This window comes from Corvus brachyrhynchos, unplaced genomic scaffold (genome assembly GCF_000691975.1).
Source record: "Corvus brachyrhynchos isolate BGI_N302 unplaced genomic scaffold, ASM69197v1 scaffold142, whole genome shotgun sequence".
NCBI lineage: Eukaryota > Metazoa > Chordata > Aves > Passeriformes > Corvidae > Corvus > Corvus brachyrhynchos.
The window spans coordinates 8,027,025-8,046,162 of NW_008237226.1; the positions used below are offsets into that span (position 1 = coordinate 8,027,025).

Genomic DNA, 19,138 nt, shown 5'->3' on the forward strand with positions numbered 1-19,138 from the left:
CTGCCCTGCCCGGGCACGGCTCCCGCGCCGAGTCCACCCCAGGCCGAGCGGGGGCCGGGGGCCGCCCGGGCAGCCCAGCAGCAGCCGAGCTCACCGGGCCTTGGTCCAAGCCTGCCGGCTGTAAACTTCGCAATGTTTGTGAGAGCAGCTAGCACTGATGGACGAGAAAATCCCTAAATCCCAGGATTTTTGACTCCTTTATTTTAGCAGCGCCCGCTTTACCGCTCAGGCAGTGTCCGAGACGTGGGTCTGCAAAGGGGTCGTGCCCACCCGAGCTGGACAAGCCTGTGGCTGCAGAGTCACTGCCTTACCCTGGCGCCTCCTCTGCTTTGGAGGAGATTGTGATGTTCGCGGTTAAGGCATAGCTGATGGGGCAGACGGTGGTTGCGATTCGGAATCTTTTGCTATATTGAAAAAGAAGTAGGTAATCTCAAGTAATCTCAAGTTTATATGTTTGCATATAAAGGGTAAGAACACCAGCCTAACTTCCTGGAGAAGTATAACAATTTAGTTTGACTCTATGAAGTTTCACTGAGTCTATAAACAGAAAGTTTTTTCCCCTAGTCTTGCATGTAGCTCAGGATGTGGTGGTTCAGTGTGTCTTGTGACACTGTTTGGGTTTTGTCTGTGTACCATTGTGCTGCAGTGTGTAGCAAGTTGAAGGGTGGGGTTTTAAACAGATGCCACTTGTCACAACATTTTTAATTTACCAAACTCGTTTTAACAGACTGAATTCACAGAAACTCCAGATAAGTCCAAGGGGAATGGAGTGTAACATCAGTTATAAGGGAGACTGGACCAAAGCACAGCTGTTCAGCAAGTAGGATTTCTGACTTTGGTGACCATATAGAAGCTGTGACATATGGAGCCGTTATATTCTCAGAGTTACTGCTGTTCGGCCTATAAGTGCTGGATAAAAGCACAATGTGTTCTTGATTTGTGGTCAGCTGTAGTAAGGTTTGGGCATGGCTGGGGGGAAAAGCATGTTGGTGGATCAAATTTTGCTTGAAGGTGGTTCTCTGTTTTCTTCTTTGTGAACTGAGACGTTTCTCCCAGGTCTCTGGCACCATTACATTCTAATTATTGAAGCTCAGGTACAGCTGGCATTCAAGGATGCACCTGCATTAGTACTTTAATTCAAGTAAAGGATGTGCTCTTGAAAGGACTTCCCAGTCATCCTTGCCTGCTGCACTTTGGCTCATGTCACAGTGTGATGAGGGAGTGTGTGAACTTTTAATTTTGGAAAAAGTTAAAACTGGAATGTGCACTTCAGTTGTCAGTAGGTGCTGTAAGTCTACATAAGAGCTATTATGGAATAAACATGCAAAAACACGTACAGTGTGGGTTTTGGGTCCTCAGTAACTGTTTCTTTTTCAGAGTTGCTGCCTGGTCTGTATGCAGTTGTTAATGTAGACGTAGTCTGAGCCTACTGTCAGTAGTTGGATGTAGTGGTAGGAGAACAGCATGATCCCTAAGCTTTCAGATCTATAATTGTGACAGTTATTGCCTAAGCTGCAAGACTCAAGTTCCATAGCTTGAAGGCTGTAGGTCAGCTGCAAGGAGAAAAGTAAACAAAAACCCCATGTGAAATAATTGTCAACATTGTCAGCAGCTTTTTCAGGATTTTTACCTTTCAATAGCTCAGTAGTTTTAATTTTCAGTTTAACAATTTCCATTATTGAATGGCTCCCAAACTTAGAATGTTTAAAAAGTGCTGTAGCAGCAGAAGGGTAGATAGTTTTCCTGCTTGTAAGGGTTTAATGACATAAATGAAAAAAAATAATCCTGCATATTTGCTGGAGCAGTAACTGGGACTAGTTGGCATTTGTTGACTTACTTTCCTTCTCTCACATTCACCTAGCCTTTATAGCAAGATAATGAATTAATGTTGTGTTTGCGTTGCCATCACCGTATTTGAGATATTTCTGTTCTGTCTTAAGTAGTTGGTTTAAAATATTCTGACTCATTTTCCTCTTTTAATCTTCCTCTTAGAGCTTCCTCTTAGTGAACCAGCATGATAATTGCTAGCTGCCACTTTAAAAATGACTCTTAATGGAAACAAAGCCTCAATGGAGTTTAGCAGATTCTTTTTAAATCATGCAGTTCCTCAAAACACTGATGAATTGAGTGACTGCTGTCTCTGTGTGTTAAGTAACTAAAATGAATTATGTGGATAAGATGGACAACTAATTGGCATTGCTGTAGAGGTTTATTTTTTTAACTTGGAGTTTGTTTTCCACATGTTGCAAACTGGGGAGATTTCTGCTTGTAGTACTTTTTACAGACTTTAGTTTCAAGCCTTCTGTGTTTCAAGGTATTTTTAGTGTTGTGGCTGAAAAGCTACAATAATGAGAAAAAATTAAAATACACATAGGTAACTAAAATGCTTTTGTGAGTAATCCTTTTTTTTTTAACAAGTCTTTATAAATGCTATATATTGGCAGCTACTATGTTTAAGTAACTCCCATTTTTTACTTCCGTGTGAATTTGTCCCCTTTTGAATTAAAGGGAATCATCAGTTTAAACACCTGGCGATCTATATTTCTAGCTTGGAAACTAATAGCCAATCCTATGTTCTCAAAACAAGTCTGAGCTAAACAATTTACTAAAATTGGGTCTGTCATGTGTGTAGAATTTACTCAAAATTGCAAAATTGCTTTCTAAGGCCCAGTCTTGATTTTTTTTTTTAATACAAAGATTAGTGTGTTGTGTTAAAGCCTGTACAGTAACAATCCTTTGAAAAGCTGTTGCAACTTTTGCCAGCAGTTGTACTGTTCTAATTTTAAAGCCTCTCATTGATCCCCTTTCAACCTGTGCATATTGGAGAATCTGAGCAAAGCTCCCAGTTAATTCAGGTTCTTTGCATTTTGGGATTGACTCCAGCTTGACAGAGCATTAGTGCTTTGCAGGTCTTCAGGGATCTGAACAAAGGAGAACTGAGTCCTGTCAGACTATGGCCATAGACTAACAGTTACCTGGTGCAGAGGAATAAATGCAAGCCATGTTTGAACCATTGTCCCTGAAAACTTCCTTCTGACCTTGTTTTTAGACATGGGAAAATCACTTTCTCACCTGCCAATGCATACCTGCAAGGAAGATGGCTATGATGGAAGCTCAGTGTCTGATAACGTGAGGAACGGTTTAGTTCACTCAGAAGTGCACAATGAAGACAGCAGATGTGGAGATGTATCCCAGTTTCCGTATGTGGAATTTACAGGAAGAGACAGTGTGACCTGCCCAACCTGCCAGGGAACAGGAAGAATTCCACGAGGTAAATTTACTTTTTTATTCCTTTTATTTCATTTTTAACCAATTAATTTACATCGTGACCACGTGAAGTTGTAATAATTCATAACAAATAGCTTTTCAAGTCAAGATGAAGTTTTTTCATCTCTTTGACTTTTTTTTTTGTTAGCAGTAAGTGTTTTGTTACTCCAGATAAGAGTAACAAATTGGGTCGGCTGTTACACCTTGGCTGTTACAGGTTGGATCTCCTCTTGTCTGTGTAAAGCAACTGTTTCTTGCTTCTCAGCTTTGAATCCACACATAACCATAGCTCTTGCAAGTTGAATGAGAAAACCTTTTGTTTCATGACGTTTTATTGCATTTTTTTTTAATTACCTATTTTAAGCTATTTTAATCAATATATAACTGCAAAAATGGCTGCAAATACAGAGACAGAAAAGTAGACCTGGTTTGCAACACTTGTTCCCTGGTCATTTATAGGGAACTTTCTTGCCCTCACTGCCGTCAGTGCCCCTTGTCTTCCTTTATCCTCCCTTTGTCCCACTGGTGCTTGCTAGGTGGATAATTCCAGCTTGGAGTTGAAAATACATAGGTTCTTTGGCTGCCTCGGGAAGGAGTAGGCTGCACAGCATTAGTCTTCATACCTAACTGTTTTGTTAGCTTTGCCCTCATCCTTTGCTTTTCCTTTTGGTAAAACATGCTGCTTTGTTACATTTCTGTCCTAAATGATAGGCTATCTAAATATTTATGAAGAGACCTGTGAAAGGAGACTGCAGGATATCTGAAACTGGGCAGAAGAAGAGTGTGACAAATGCAGTGGGCCAAGCCACAGCCTTTTGCTTCAGCTGTGAGATTTTTCCCTTTGACCGGGGAAGAACTGATGAGATGATTTCATGTTCAGGTCTGCTTTTGCCACACCTCTTATCCAAAATAGATTATTGGGTGTGAAAGCTCTCAGAACTGATTTTGACCAGCAGCTCAGGAAACTTGAGTGATATCTGTGCTGTATTGTCTTTCTGCATGTGCTTCAGTGAGATTAGGTTATGATACAGTTCACAAACCCTTGTGTCTCACCTTTGTAGAAAGATCAGGGAGCACAGAATATTTAGTGGTTGCAAATACCATAGGAGATTCGTGGTTTGGCTGTTAAACTTTCTGCTACAATGTATTCTTAGATAGCTCTAAATTCAGCAAATTTGGCATCTGGAAAAGCAATGAAACTAAAAATTACCTTAGCCAAAAAGGGTAAAGAAGTTTGTTCTGTTAACTTGAAACACTTGTTAATATCAATAGCATGTTTTACTCAAATGGAGATATAGCAGGATTTCTATGTTCAAAAGCTTCTTTTTTTCACTGTAGAATCCTTAAATGTAATACTTAAATAAGTGTAAGTTAATTATTTTTTTAACTAAAATAGTTTGCAGTAACTATTAAAACATGCACATTGTCAATACATTCTAATGAAACGATATGGTTAAAGTTAGAACTTTAAATGAGTTATTAGAACTAAGAGGATTGTCTTTCTAATTATTCCTTAGTATTTTAGAGAAGAAAAAAAGTCACATTTGGAGGTCATTTGAGGGGAGAGGGGAAAAATCAAGAATGACTGTATGACTAGTAAGACTATAATTAATATGTGATATGATGGCTAAACTATAATAAATCCCTGAAATTATGTTTAGTTACTTGGACAGCTTTAGTTTTTTAGCATGATGTAGTATGAAAGCAGGACTATGCTTTTTTCTTCAAAGGTTGAAGGTGCTTCATTGAAGTAGAGATGAAAATGTGTTTTAAATTGGTAGAGGCTTTTTAGAAGGTTAATGTTTTACATGCTACTATATGCTTGGTTAGCATGTTTTGCTTAGCTTAGTGATTCAGCGTGGAATCATTGCCAAGTGCTTGATTAGCTAAGTGATAATTTGATCAAATTCTGCAGTTGGCTTAAAAATTGCAGATCTGACTTGGCCTTGAGGCCTTTGTTCTCATACAGTTTTACAACCAATAGCAAAAGCTCTACAGGCAGATGTAGTACATGTATTTTCAACAACTCATCTGTGCATGTGTTCTTTATTTCTGCCTTTAAAAATACTGCCTAGTGATGTAACTTGTATGGGGAAATTCCAGTAGATACTAATTTTGACTTCCAGGGTGCTGCAGCTCAGCAGCACTGTGATAAATATATTTTTATATACGTCTGATTTCCAGAATGCAGTGTATAACTTGTGTTGCCAATACCACCTATATTGATACATAGTAGCTTTGGTTGTTTCAATTTGGGCTTGTTGTTTGTTGGGGTTTTTTTAACCAGACTGACCTCTGCTTTTCAGGAGAGCGCATGCAGAATGCCTTCTGGATCAGTTCTTACTGCCCAAGCTTCTGAATGTTTTGTCCCATGAGTTCTTATGGTCTGGCACAGAGAGCTCAGAGCTGTTTTACGTCTCTTTTTCTCCAGGAAGAGGTGCCAGAGGCGATGCTGCCTTCAGTTGTGTGCAGCCCAGAGGCAGAATTTATTGCTGTTTTGGTCTTTGTGGACTTGGTGTTTTCTCATCTTGATGTTGTGTAAGCTGCGCTCTATTTCAGAAAGTGACATCAGCTACAGTAGCATTCAGCCTGGGTCCTTATCTGGAATTTAAATGTTTATCTTTAGTGTTTATTCTTTGGTGCTGCTAAGTTAAAACGGGTACTCTTTGTGTAAAAGAGCTTCAACAACACTTATTCTTTGTTTAAATTCTGAAAGGGTGTTTTTGTTTCCAGGGCAGGAAAATCAGCTGGTAGCACTAATTCCATACAGTGATCAGAGACTGAGGCCAAGAAGAACGTAAGTCAATAGCTATTTGTGATACCTGAATCTACAGTTAATTATTCTCTTCAAGTTAAAATTCAGCAATTCAAAGGAGATAGCAATAAGATGATCACTGGAATGCTTTCACTACTGGAAAAACAGGGCTTGTGGGGTAATACCAGCCTTAACCTCTAACTCTTGGAGAGTTACTTATTAACAGGTGTGCATACTTCCATCACAGTACATCTTAGCTAAGTACAAAGCTAAGTAATACTGTATGACCTATTCATGTACATGTTTACAGTAAAGATGTATTTCTCAATCTCTGTAGCATCCTAATTGATCTAAGCAGACATATCTTCACTGTTTAAGTTCATTGGTAATGTCTTTGAGCCACTACAAAAAGCAAGTCACCTGAAATTCATTTGTAACATTCTGATATTTGCAGCTAGAAAAATCAATAATTTCTGATGCAGCATATTTAATTTTTTTTCTAGGATCTACTTGGGGGTTTCACTACAATGCTCAGGGCTTCTTGTTCTGACTTGTTTTGGTTTTTACTTTGTTTTTTTCTTAATGTTTTGATGTTTTTGTAATAAACAGAAATGAGTGCCAGGAAAAAGAAATACAGTAGCTTCACATAATACTATTCTGGATAATATATCTGATGTAATGGTAGTACAAATTTGAAACATATTATTGTAGTGTTCTAATTTTGACTAAACTGGAGCTGAAGTAGATCCTTTTATTTTTGGAGGGTTTTCTTATTATCTCTCACACCCCTACCCCCGCCCCACCCTCCTATGCACACACACAGCCACACCCACACAAACACACCCTTTTGTGTTAGCTTAATTGTGAATTTCCTGCTCCTTAGCTGAAGTCCTGACACTTTCCCTGGAAGTCGGGATTTTCTGTCATGAGAGCTTTATTTTGTGTCCTGGATGTGTTGTGAGACTTCCACAAAATGACAGAAGTTCTGCTATAAATAAACGTTAAGAGGAAGTGAGTTTGTTTCAAAGCACCTAAGTATTTACCTCTTCCATTTTCCTCTGCAAGTTACAAATGTTGAGATAACCACATGATTTGAAATATGATATCTGATGTATATACAAGAGTAACAGCTGTTTAAGACATAGCTGTGAAGTGCAGCATAGATTTTTTCCCCTTTTAGAAGCTAATGGAAGCTAGAAATAGACTGAATAAGTTGTGTTGACTAGTTCTGCTCCTTATCACTTAAAAGAAAATAGTATGTCACTGTTGTTTAATGTGCTTTTGACTCTGAAATGTGCTCTTTTTTTCCTCCAGAAAGCTCTATGTGACTGCTTCTGTAACTGTGTGTTTACTACTTTCTGGGCTGGCTGTATTTTTCTTGTTTCCTCGCTCGATTGACGTTGAGTACATTGGTGTGAAGTCAGTATATGTCACTTACGAACAGGATAGACGGATAATCTATCTAAATATTACAGTAAGTCTGACTGGGTGTTTTGCAATGCATAAATGTAACACGAGATACTGCTTTGAGAGTTAATGTACATACAAACTGTGGTCTGGCTGAAAAGCTTAGTTGGTACCTTAAGAAATAGAATTGGTGACCAGTTTGAAAAATGTAACTGGACCTGCTGTGGCTGGTTCTTGTAGCTATAGCTAATGGAGGTGTAGTTGCAGGCTGACACTGGGTCTTCTGTTTTCAAGGGAACAGTAACTTTGGAGTTCTTAGTGTTACTTTTGAAATGTGTCTGAAATGTAGCATGTGTATGTAGGAATGCTGTTTGCTGCTGCCCTGGTATTATGCAGTTGGGGAAAAATTATGGGGTTGGGGAAAAATACTTCTTATCCACCTTAAAACTTAAAGGAGCTGTTCCCACATAGTTCTTGATTTCTTCGTAATGATCTTGATATGGGATTACCTAAAGACTTTTGGTACAGTTCTTCATTTTAAATAAAGCAAAGTTGCCATGGGTGAAAGAGGTCCTTTGATAGCTAAATTTCCTGGAAGGAATAACTGAGGATTGGAAGAAATGCAGTATTTGCAGTGGAGGGTTGTTACCAGGAAAGTTGTGCAGAAGTTTGTGTTACTCAATATATTCACTAAACAAACTTAGAAAGTGATGGTCCATGACCCCACTCCTCTCTGCAATCCTAGCAGACAGGAAAATTTACTTGCATAATTTCAGGTATTACTGTCTCATGCACAGGTTTCAAAATGCTTGCTCATCAAGATACACAGAATGGATAGCTGTTGCTGTTTTGTGTTTGTTTTTTCAGAACACACTGAATATAACCAATAACAACTATTACTCTGTTGAAGTGGCAAATATCACAGCCCAAGTTCAGTTTTCAAAAACAGTTATTGGCAAGGCACGGTTAAACAATATCACCAACATTGGTCCACTGGATATGAAACAGGTAAGTAGCTTAGGCTTTCAGAGTTAAACATGTGTTAATCTTCATATATAAATCTACTTATTTGTGTTTTCCTTGCTTTTTTATTATGGTTTTTTTTTTTTTTAGATTGATTATATGGTGCCTACAGTCATACAAGATGAAATGAGCTACATGTAGTAAGTGTACTCACCTGTAAATATCACATGGATCTTATTAAAAGTTGTGATGACATTAAAACCAACTTTTTTCAAAGTTAGCAGAAATCTGTTTGAAAAGACATTGGGGCATTTTCTTCAAGTTTAATAGTACTGAAAGAGGGTAAGCCACAATTGTTTGATTAGTTTCATATAGTGGCTTGCTGTACCTGACTATAAACCCTTTAAAAGGTATCTCTACTCCAGTATTTTAGGCCTTGGCACTAGTTAGGACTGCTGCTTTAAGGGGTGGAAGTGCAGGTGTGTTCCCCTAACAAGTTCTCTAGTAACTTTTGCACAAGTTTCTCTGCACTAGAAGGAAATTTGCATTTAGTGGTATGCAAATTAGAGACTTTTCTTCACACTTTGTGTATACGATGGTAAGCAGTGTTACAGACTGACCTTTGAGAGGTTTTATTCATAGCTTCTGAAAGTTCATTTGTCCAACAGACTGTTAGCTCATTATATCTTGGTCAAAAAAACCACTTCTAGTTCTCTTAACACTGAAATGCAGACTGAACAGAAAGAGTTAATTATTGAGACTTCAGGTCTGTGTGCAGTTCTAGTGGATGCCAGCTCCTTTGGGGTGGGAGAAATTATTGAAACCTTATTGCTTTGAAGTGTTGAAATAAAATGAAATAGGTATGAAATGGCAAGAGAGGCACAAACTTCAAATCAACAGAAAATGCTGAATCTCTGTCACCTTTTAAAAGTATGTAAGTTAGCTTTATGTAAAGCTAACTTTTTATATTGTGAACTTTTTATATTGTGAATCTCTTTGGATGCATGAGGAATAAATAAATTTCATAAATAGCCTTCATAGAACTCATGATAATACCATATTTCCTTATAATATGGATGAGCTGTTTATATCTTATTTTTGCTGGTGCAGGGAGGGGGTATGAAAATATTGTAGGTAGCTGCCAAGCAATCTTATTGCACTGATCACATGCTGTTCATTCTAGAGCTGATAAATTTGTGACCAAGATCATTGATTTAGGAAGCAGGATTTAAAAGTATGCACTTACATGGTGCTCTTTATGACTTTATGGTATTTAGGTGTGTGTCAGAAAATATAAGTCTGAAAAGGTTATCTATCTTGCAAGAGAACAATAACCTTGACTTCTGAATCTCTGTATGTTAGTTAAAGGTTACTTTGCATAATACAGAAGTGGATGAGTGTAAAAAAAAAGTGGTGACAAAGTGATACTGGCAGGCTTTAAATGTAGGGGCTCAGGTTAACCTTGGTTAGCTTCTGGAAGATGGAATGATCGCTTTCTCAGGACACTTCTGTTGGCAAGCATTACATGAAAGCAAACCCATGTGAAGACAGGACCTGTGAAAGCAAGACTATGTATGTAAAAGTAGGCCCAGCATTCAGTCACTGGCAAATGATTCTGTTGCCATTGCTAGCAGCTCTGTGGACAGAGCAGCAGAATTTCCAGTTGAAGCCACAAGTCTTGCTTTTTAGATAATTATCTTGGAAAAGTTTGATGTAAATCTAACAATTGTTCTTTTTTTGCAGTGACTTCTGTACTTTACCATCTATCAAAGTACATAACATTGTAGTGATGATGCAGTAAGTATGGTAGTCTTCCTGTGTGTGGGAAACAACTTAAGAAGACATATAATTCTCATTGAAATAATACTCAAATACTTAAACCTGAAGTCTTTGCATCACAGATAAAATGAAGTCAACTTGCTTTCTAGTGTAGTAGCTTTATAGTTATAGAAAGTGAACTGTGTCTTTTGACCGGTTCTGGTGGTGTAAAGACAGATTAAACAGAATCATTGTTACTGTATCTGCTCTGCAGTTGGGTGAGCTATAGCCATGGAGCTACTGATGTCTCAAAAACTTTAAAATTACTTTGTGTGTTGGCCACTGTTCAAAACTTGCTGAGATCTTTGATCTTGAAGGAATTACCGGCTTTAGTACTCGGTCAGAGACTGCTTCTCGTGACAGCGCATAAATTTCAGCATGGTGGGGTCTTTTGTTGGTGAGGGAGCAGGGGGTGTCTTTAGACTAGATGTAGCATGGCTTGTAGCTTGTTTAGTCATTTGCTTTCTTGTTACAAACAAGAATATTATTTGTATTGGTAGATATTACAAGTAAAACTCAGCTTTAGCATCTTTAGAAAAAGGAACCAGATGTCTTTTATGGAGAAAATCTATAGTGGTAAATCAGTAATGTTCTTAAATTTATTTAAAACATATTTTGTTCCAAAACCTTTTCCTTAATAACCCTAGTAATATAAATCCAGTGATTTTTAGAATAGGAAACTCAAAATCTCTTCTCTTTGTCTTTTTAAGAGTGACAGTGACAACCTCGTACTTAGGCCACCCTGAGCAAATATCCCAGGAGAGATACCAGTATGTGGACTGTGGAGGAAACACGACCTACCAACTGGGCCAGTCAGAATATTTAAATGTCCTTCAGCCTCCACAGTAAAAGCACCTGTTGTTTGGTGTGGAATGACTGCTGTTGGTGCTTGCAGAGATCCTTTGGATAGAACTGGTACTACATGGAGTGGAGAGTACATGTAATGTACAGCATAGCAAACATTGAGATCTGTTCACTTTAGATGCAGGGAGGGAAAGGTGCAAATTGTAAATAGGTGCACTTGTTAAATGTTGTGTTTTCCCCTTCTGTTTGCTTTCTGTTTCTGTGAGCACTTCTGTCAAGCTGTGTGGTGGGAGGGAGAGGGGGAATATCAGATTCTTGAACAGAACTGGGACTTTTCCTTACAGTGTGGTACATCAACTTAGAGTAACTGTGTGTATGTCTATGTTTAGGTGAAATGTGTCACTAATGAGAATTTTAAAAAAATAATACTCATAAATTTTAAGTTTATACTTCAGTTCTTGATATTTGACTATTGAAAATGAAGTATTACTACTTAAATAACAAGATTACTTTGAGGTGTCTATTAGTGAAACTTCTGTTAGTAACCCAGTGGCAATTGTTCTTTATTTTGGGATTCTACACTTTATTTGCTATCCATGATTAGAGGTGACATGCAGTCTATGAAAGCCAGGAAAGCTCTCTTGGATGACACAATAGTTGAATGTGCGGTTTCTAGAATCTGGCATCTTTTCATTCATATTCCCTCTTGCTACCTCTGGGATGTTATAAGGAGAATATATATTGTTATATTTAAAGCTGGATTTAAAACTAAACAAAAAACAACCCCCACAACAATTACTGACAAGGAAAAAAAACCAAGAGTCTAGAAAATGAACAAGACTTTACCAGTCTGTTTTTTAGTAAACTTTTTAGAACAGGTATTAAAATCAAGATTGTGCGGTTGGAACTAGGTGGGAAACTTTGAGCATGGGTTTGGAGAGCTTGGTGTAAATTTTTGTGATTTTTACTGTTTTAATATATTATGCATCTAAGCGACTTTTAAGTGTTAATATGTTGGGTTGTGTTTATTTCTTGCACAGGCTCATTAAGCAAATGCAGTAGTTATCTGTACTTACAGAGCACTCAAAGGTCACATCAAAGTTATGTAAGGGAAGATGAAGCAATTCTTTCTGTTGGAGTACATGCTGATGTAATTATGAGATTACTGACTGATAGCATTAAATAGTTTCTGTAGCACAGTTTGCACATGCGAATTTCTGGGGTAATTGTGAATCATGATGAGTATAAACTTTGGGTCCAAAGTTGTCTGACTCCTCAAGGCTGACTGTTCTAAGGGTTAACTTTTTAATTGGCTAGATCAGGATTGTTTTGTTTCTGAATTAGGTAAGATGCAGCTGTAAGAACATACTATTGAGACTGTTGCATTGTAATGAATGATGTATTTTTTAAAATAGATATTACTGGTTTTATGCTGCCTATCTCCTGGAAATAAGCTACACAAAATGAATTTGCAATAAACACTATGGAAAAAGGCTTCTGAGTAACTTGCCACTAACAATCTCTGATGCTCCAGTACTTCAGTGAAGATACGTCTTCATTACTCTTTTCTTTACTAGCCTCTCTTAGATGGACCTAAGGGGATGGGTGGGGAAAAGAATGTGGGTGATGTAAGACTGATTTAAAAGGCATTAAGTAACCATAATAAACCCCCCACCCTTCTCTATTTGAATTGCTATGAGCATTTACTCTGACAGTCTATGAAAACTTTTGGAACCTCATCTGTCAGTTTCATATAGTTGTTGATAAGATGAAGACTTCATCTTTTGCCTTTAGAGAACTTCTGTAACTGGAGTAGTCAATTCAAATGACTTATTGTAGTTATATTCTGAATATTGTTCTTGATTTTGGGCCCTTAAAAGTAAACAGTCTTTATTACAACTCGAAGTCATGAGGGAAACTAGTTCATAGTTGACTCACCTTTCTAGAGTTTAGATAAGGTTCAGTCCTGTGGCTGCTGAAATGCGTGTGTGAGCTCATCTGATAGCCTGAAAAGATACAGGTGATAACTAAAGACCAGGAGAGTGGGGAGCTGGCTAGGAGCAGAGAGGTAAACTCATGTTACCTGTTGTAGAAAAATATGCTGATAATGGAGAGTAGGGAGAGAATTCTGGTTTAAATCATATCAGAACTGAAGTCTGCCAGCAAGTCACACAGGCTCTTTTCTTCTAGGCTTAAATATTTACACACTAGAGTGTTGTTTTTGTTTGGGAGTTGTTGTTTGTTTTTTTGAAATAGAAAAAGAAGGAAACAGCTGTAGGCAGATAGTTACATTGATTTAAAACAAATTTTCCTTCCAAGGATGAAAGGTAATCTAAAATAACTGGAATGGTGGAATTATTTGGTGACAGTAGTGAATGCTGCTTTTGAACTAGCATGGCAGGGGGGAAGTTACACTTTATGCAATGTTGAGATGCAAACTGACTTCTGAAATTTTGGTGGACATGCTGAGCAAGATCAACACGTAAATCTGTGGTTCTTAACCTTGCATGAAGTGCTTGAAATTCGCTGATTTAAATTAAAGAATTGAGTGGAATTATTTTTTCCATGTATGTGTCGGAAGGGGGAAGATAAAACTCAGTTTTTGTCATCTAGGATATCTGTAACATCAAATTCTGATAGACTTACTGAATGATGAAGTGTTCTCATCTTAAGAAACAAATTGTGGGTTAAAGATCCTACTGAATTCTCAAATTAAGTCAGTAATGGGAGAATAAAAGGCTTTACGTTCCAAGTGCTAGTATGCCCTTGCACAAATGTCAGCATATTACTAACCAAATAAGGCAAGTATTTAAATTTTATCTACTGATTTTAATATAACATCTCATCACATAAGAAGGTAGACATCTGTGTGAATATTTAACTTAAACTTGCTTTATGTGGCTGAGCTTGGAAACATGCTAAGGGAGCAAGGGAACTCAGTATTAACTTGTATAACTTTGTAAACGAGGTATCAGTATAGATCCAAGTGATAGATCTTTCATTTTTCGCATTCATTTTATCTTGATTTAAAAAAAACAAAGGCAAGCCTTTCAGTTCAGTTGTAAATCAGTAAGTACAATTCTCTCTAGAAAGTCAGCTTGAAAAATTACAATCTTTTTCCTGGTTTATCTTCTGTGTGTCTTCTGAAGTGATCCATATTTCATGTGTAACTTCCCCTAGTCTTCAAATGCTATCAAATACCTTTATACTGGTATTGCAGTGTGTTTATTTCTGGTAGAATTCTTTTCACTTGAATGCTTTCTAGCAGTTCTTTTACCAAAACCTGTTGCACTTTAAAATGGAAACTCTGTTATTTCTTAAAATAGTAAGAAATATAGTCCAGATGCTGCACTGTAATGGCACTATTAAAAATCAGCTTAATATATTCTGTTTAGAATAACTGTAAAATTTCAAAATTTTAACTTAAGTAAGTATGGAACACTTAAATGCATAAGAAGGTTAACTATTTGGCCATTGGAGAACAAAATTATTGTACATTTCAAATACACTGCTTTAAAAATGAATGAATAACCATCCAAGATCCAAACCATCAAAGATCTAACCATCAAATATCTGTTTGGAGAGATTGAAAGGGAGGCACTCTTACTAAAAGATGGAAGACTGACATTCTTGAATTCCTGGTGTGGGAAAAAGCCTGTTGAAGCTCATTCGTTATTTCTTTACTCATCTCGATGTTTAGGGGATGGTTGCTTAATTCTTAATCTTTTGTGAAGACAAACCATAAGTATGTTTTTCCTTTGTGGTATAACTGACGTTCTTAATGCACTTCTGATGTGTGCATGACCTTGATATTAACTTGTAGTTATATTTTGCAGCCTGGCGTTGGCAGATTTGAGTACATGCTTTAGTTGACTTTGCTTCAAATTGTCCTTGAAGTTCTGCAAGTGAATATATTTTTTCATAGTAGTACATTGCAAACAGCCTGGGCTTTTCAGCATGTGTTACATAAAGGAACCATTTAAACACCGAACTCTAAGTGCTTGGATTGAACCATGAGGGTCTTTAACCTGACTGAAGTGTTGTGCCCTCATGATGGAAAGGATGGTGCTTGGAGTGGTATGAGAGAAAAATTTCCCTATTTAGACAATATTAAAAGAGAAATAACATTATTTCTTATTCAGCATTTAAAGTTTCCTTTTTTATTTCCTCCTTTTTTTGAGGGGTGGTAGTTGTGGTTTTGTTTTTCTTCCCATCTCCCAAATCTATAGCGAGACATCTGTCTGTTCCCAGACAGCACCTTGTGAAATGGGTGACTTGTTTCAGAGTTGGGCAGCTGCAGGAAGCTTCACATCAGCTGAACTGGACTTGTAGAGTTAAGATATGAGAAAGACTAGCAATGGTAGCTCTAAGAACTAAATTTTGTACTTGCCGGTCTAACAAAATGCCACAACCCTTGTAATGCTTCCCGGCTTTCCACTACTCAAAGGGAAGGATAAATAATGCAAGTACAACCAATATACTTCAGCAATGGACTGCTTGCAACCAGCAAAATATTTGTTAGTGATGGCCCTGGTCATGCCAAAAAGTCTAATTTTTTTTCTTTTGGCCTGGGGAAGGAGGAATAGATCCCAGCCAAAAGATGTTGAGAAGAATTATTTGGCTGTGGCAAACACCCAGTGTTTGTTGCATTTTAGAAGTCACCTTTCTATTTTATGTTTAGTTCGGGAATTCTGATCGTTACCAGAGGGGTATTTTGGGGTAGTTCTGCTACCTACAGCTTTTGCTGTATAAATCTGCTTTTCCACAGGTAGTCAGGCCTGTTGGCCAGGAACAGCAGTCTGCATGGGATCTGCACACTAAGTGTGGAGAGCCCTGCAGTTTGGTGGGAGACAGTTCAGTGTGGGAGTAAGGTCCTGGTGCTCATACTCTCCTCTTCCACCAGCCATCACAAGGGTCCTACAACTTGGATGCATATGTTTCCTGGGGACTGAAACTGCTTTTGCTTTGCATGGGCCAGGATGCTTAGTACCACACATGTAAGCGTATTATGGTGCCTGAGTATTTTGGATCTGACTGACTGTGATTTAGTTCTTTTGTTTGTTTTAAGGAAGCAAATTTAACTACTGTACAGAGTGTGCATATAATAGCTTGAGATATGTATAGAAATACTAATGAGTGATAACTATTTTTGTAACTTAAGATGTTCCTGTAACTGTGTAGCAAACAACCTATCCAGTAAAGCATGATAAACACTCTAGGAGTCAAAGAGTATTTTGGAATGACTTGTAGGACACGGGAGCTATGTTAATGTAAGCTAACTGGGGCGCAAGGAATCTTGTTATTCAGAGGTTCAAAATCTGGGCTTAACTTCATTATGAATATATGTTTCTAGACATTGTTTGACTCAAAGAATGATATTAAATTTTCTATTTAAAAAGCTTGGATCATGTATATCTTTTTTTTAAACTGACAATATTTTTCTCCCCTTCTTCCCTGTCTCCCGCAAGTTTTCCCTCTATCCCACCATATTTTCCCACTAGCTTTCATGTATTTTCAAGGATATTACTTCAATTTTTGTAACTATTGGCATTCCATGATGTGAAGACTTTGCAATCTACTTTTTTTTATACTATGTTTTATTGTGTTAAGTCTGTAATAAACTTGAGTATCTGAAAGCTAAACACTCTATGTGAATGAATTAGTGTTGTCTGACTGAGCTACTGAAGTAACTGAGTTCAAACCCGGACTGCTGTGGTGGGTTGGCCCCTGCCACCAGGTCAGCCCCCATGCCACTGCTCATACACTCTTCCCTCCCAGTGGGATGGTGGACAGAATTGGGACAAAAGCAAGAAAACTCTTGTCAGGATGAAGACGTTTTAATACAAGAAGGAAAGCTGTGTACACAAGCAAAACAAAATAAGGAATTTATTTCCTAGCATCAGGCAGGTGTTTACAACAGGAAGACCTGATTAACCTTCCTTTCTCTTTTCCCTAGCTTTTATTGCAGGGCGTGATCCCATATGGAATAGCCCTTTTGTCATCTGGGAGTATCTGTCCTGGCTGTGTCCCCTCCCAGCTTCTTGACTACTCACAGCCAAGGCCCTGCAGGTCTGAGCAGACACAAAGAGGGAGGAGGCAATGAAAAAGGAAACCTCTGGTGCTGGGAGAGCACTGTGCAGCCAAAACACTGGTCTGTTATCAGCACTGTTTAATCCCCAAACCCAAAGCACAGAGCTGTATGAGTGGGATGCAATGAGGAAAATTAACTCCATCCCAGACAGACCCAGTTATACCTACCTGCAAAGTTACTTTAAGGAACCATTATTGCTGAAAAACCTTAATCTTTAAAAACTGGACAACAAAGAACATAGCTTTGGAATATTAAGAACATTCATAATATTCAAATGTTACAAGTAGCCTTACACAGATGTTTTGGAACAACTTAGTGGGATGTTTTTAATGTTTGTCCTGGAGAAACGTATTGTATGTTCATGACTGCTATACCAGTTGTCTGGTTTGGATAATGAATATGGTCTTTGTGTGTAGTGGGGTTTTTGTTTCAGCATGTGAATCTCTTTAGAAAGGCTGATTTTTTAAACTAAGTTTAGATGGGAAAATAATTACAGTCATGCTTGCTATTTTCTTTTTCATACAGTCATTTTTTCATCCCAGCGTTGTCATAACCTTTGTTACAGCTGTCCAAGCCCTGTATGGAACACTGTAAATGGGGGAACAACAACCTTTAGGCACTAGTTTCCTTTGTTTAGATATAAGCTTGAAGAGATGGGAGGATCTGCTTCTGTCTTGTTCTACTGATCTGGAGGTGGATAGACAAAAATGTATCTTTAGTCATGAACAGCTTTATTTGATCCAAAAACTTCAAACTACATTATTTGGGTTCCTCTCCTGTGTTGGTTTTTTTCCCATTCAAAGCGGGTAGGGGACTACAAAGATGAAATTCTACCAGGTAAATTTCAAACACCACTTTGCCTGTCTGGAGAGTTTAAAGAACATTAAAAGTGAATAAATGCACTGACAGATGAGAACAGATAATCAAATATGAATTTGGACAAATTTAAAGACCCAGAAGTTATTATGGAACACCCAAAGCAGATGATTTTGAGATCTAACTGCTGGAAGGTCTGACATCTTAAAATAGACTAGTTTCAAAGACCTAATTGACAGAAACTTCTGAAAGATTTTGAAATTTCCCTGGCTGTCTGTACATTGCTTTCCTTTTACTTCTCAAAATTTTGTACAGATTTCAGTATAACTGTGTAACTGAGTGCATACTTGGGATGTGGCTTTGGGATATGTTCACCTGAGAGTACTGTGGGTACACTGATTATGAATGACACTAATTGCCTTCCAGTGTGAAGATGATGTCTATCTAGCGACTTAAGGAATACCAAATCACATGTTTAATTTTGCTAGAAATCTCTTGATGTCAGATGAGGTAAAGATCCTGCTGCATTTCTGTTGTGATTTTTTTTTTTTTCTTTTTTTTTCCTTCAGGAATCATTCCTTCTTAAGCCTCAGAGCTGAGGTGTGTTTCCTGTGGATGGGTAGCAGGTGCCACACAGTTTAATGAGCTGTCATGGGCACTGTGGAGCTGACCTTGCTCCATAATGGAGCTGCTTTTTCATGAACCAGTGAATCACCTAATGCAGGAAAAGTAGAACTTGATTAAGGAGCTTTGGCATCACCGTAATGTAACATATCACTGACTGCAGTTATGGATACCTGGAAGGTAATGATGTATGTCATACTTGAGAGGATTTTAGGAAGTAATGCTTCTAGCAGCCCTAGCAATATAGTTGAGTTTGAAAAATGAATGTAATTTGCCTCAGTCTGTCTTTTCTCATGACAATTATGCCACTAGACTCTTGTTCTGGTACTCATCAGAGGAGTGATATAAGGGTTACCTATATAGATGGTAATATCTAAAAAATCAGGTAAAGAGGTACTATGTTTTTCATGCATTTTGGAGGCTTATATCTTACTAATATGTATTATTTCTTAATTATGAAATCTGTCTCAGATAATTTATGTTTGTGGAATGTTAGTTGCTGTCTTCATTAAGATCCATACCCACAATAAACTCATGACCGAGTTTTACATTCAGTGTGTTTAAACACATTGAGACAATCAATGCAGCTATTT

At 37.7% G+C, this 19,138-nt stretch overlaps 1 protein-coding gene across 2 annotated transcripts; it reads left to right on the top strand.

Moving 5' to 3' along the window:
- The first annotated feature begins 19 nt into the window (after positions 1 to 19).
- On the top strand, positions 20 to 16,656 carry TMEM106B (transmembrane protein 106B). Of its 2 annotated transcripts, XM_017729341.1 has the most exons (8): positions 20 to 420; positions 3,050 to 3,271; positions 6,001 to 6,064; positions 7,337 to 7,496; positions 8,297 to 8,437; positions 8,543 to 8,592; positions 10,136 to 10,189; positions 10,921 to 11,515. In XM_017729341.1, the coding sequence occupies exons 2-8, from the start codon at positions 3,052 to 3,054 to the stop codon at positions 11,057 to 11,059; spliced, it is 828 nt and encodes a 275-aa protein (XP_017584830.1). In that variant the 5' UTR covers positions 20 to 420; positions 3,050 to 3,051; the 3' UTR covers positions 11,060 to 11,515. The 2 variants fall into 2 exon arrangements, with proteins under 2 accessions (XP_017584830.1, XP_008628160.1); XM_008629938.2 differs by lacking the exon at positions 20 to 420 and having other exon boundaries at positions 3,052 to 3,271; positions 10,921 to 16,656.
- The last annotated feature ends 2,482 nt before the right edge of the window (positions 16,657 to 19,138 follow it).

Coding starts and splice junctions, on each gene's coding strand:
- TMEM106B (XM_017729341.1), top strand. CDS start 3,052: ATGGGAAAATCACTTTCTCACCTGCCAATGCATACCTGCAAGGAAGAT. Junction 3,272..6,000: donor AACAGGAAGAATTCCACGAG/GTAAATTTACTT, acceptor TTTTGTTTCCAG/GGCAGGAAAATCAGCTGGTA. Junction 8,438..8,542: donor GTCCACTGGATATGAAACAG/GTAAGTAGCTTA, acceptor TTTTTTTTTTAG/ATTGATTATATGGTGCCTAC.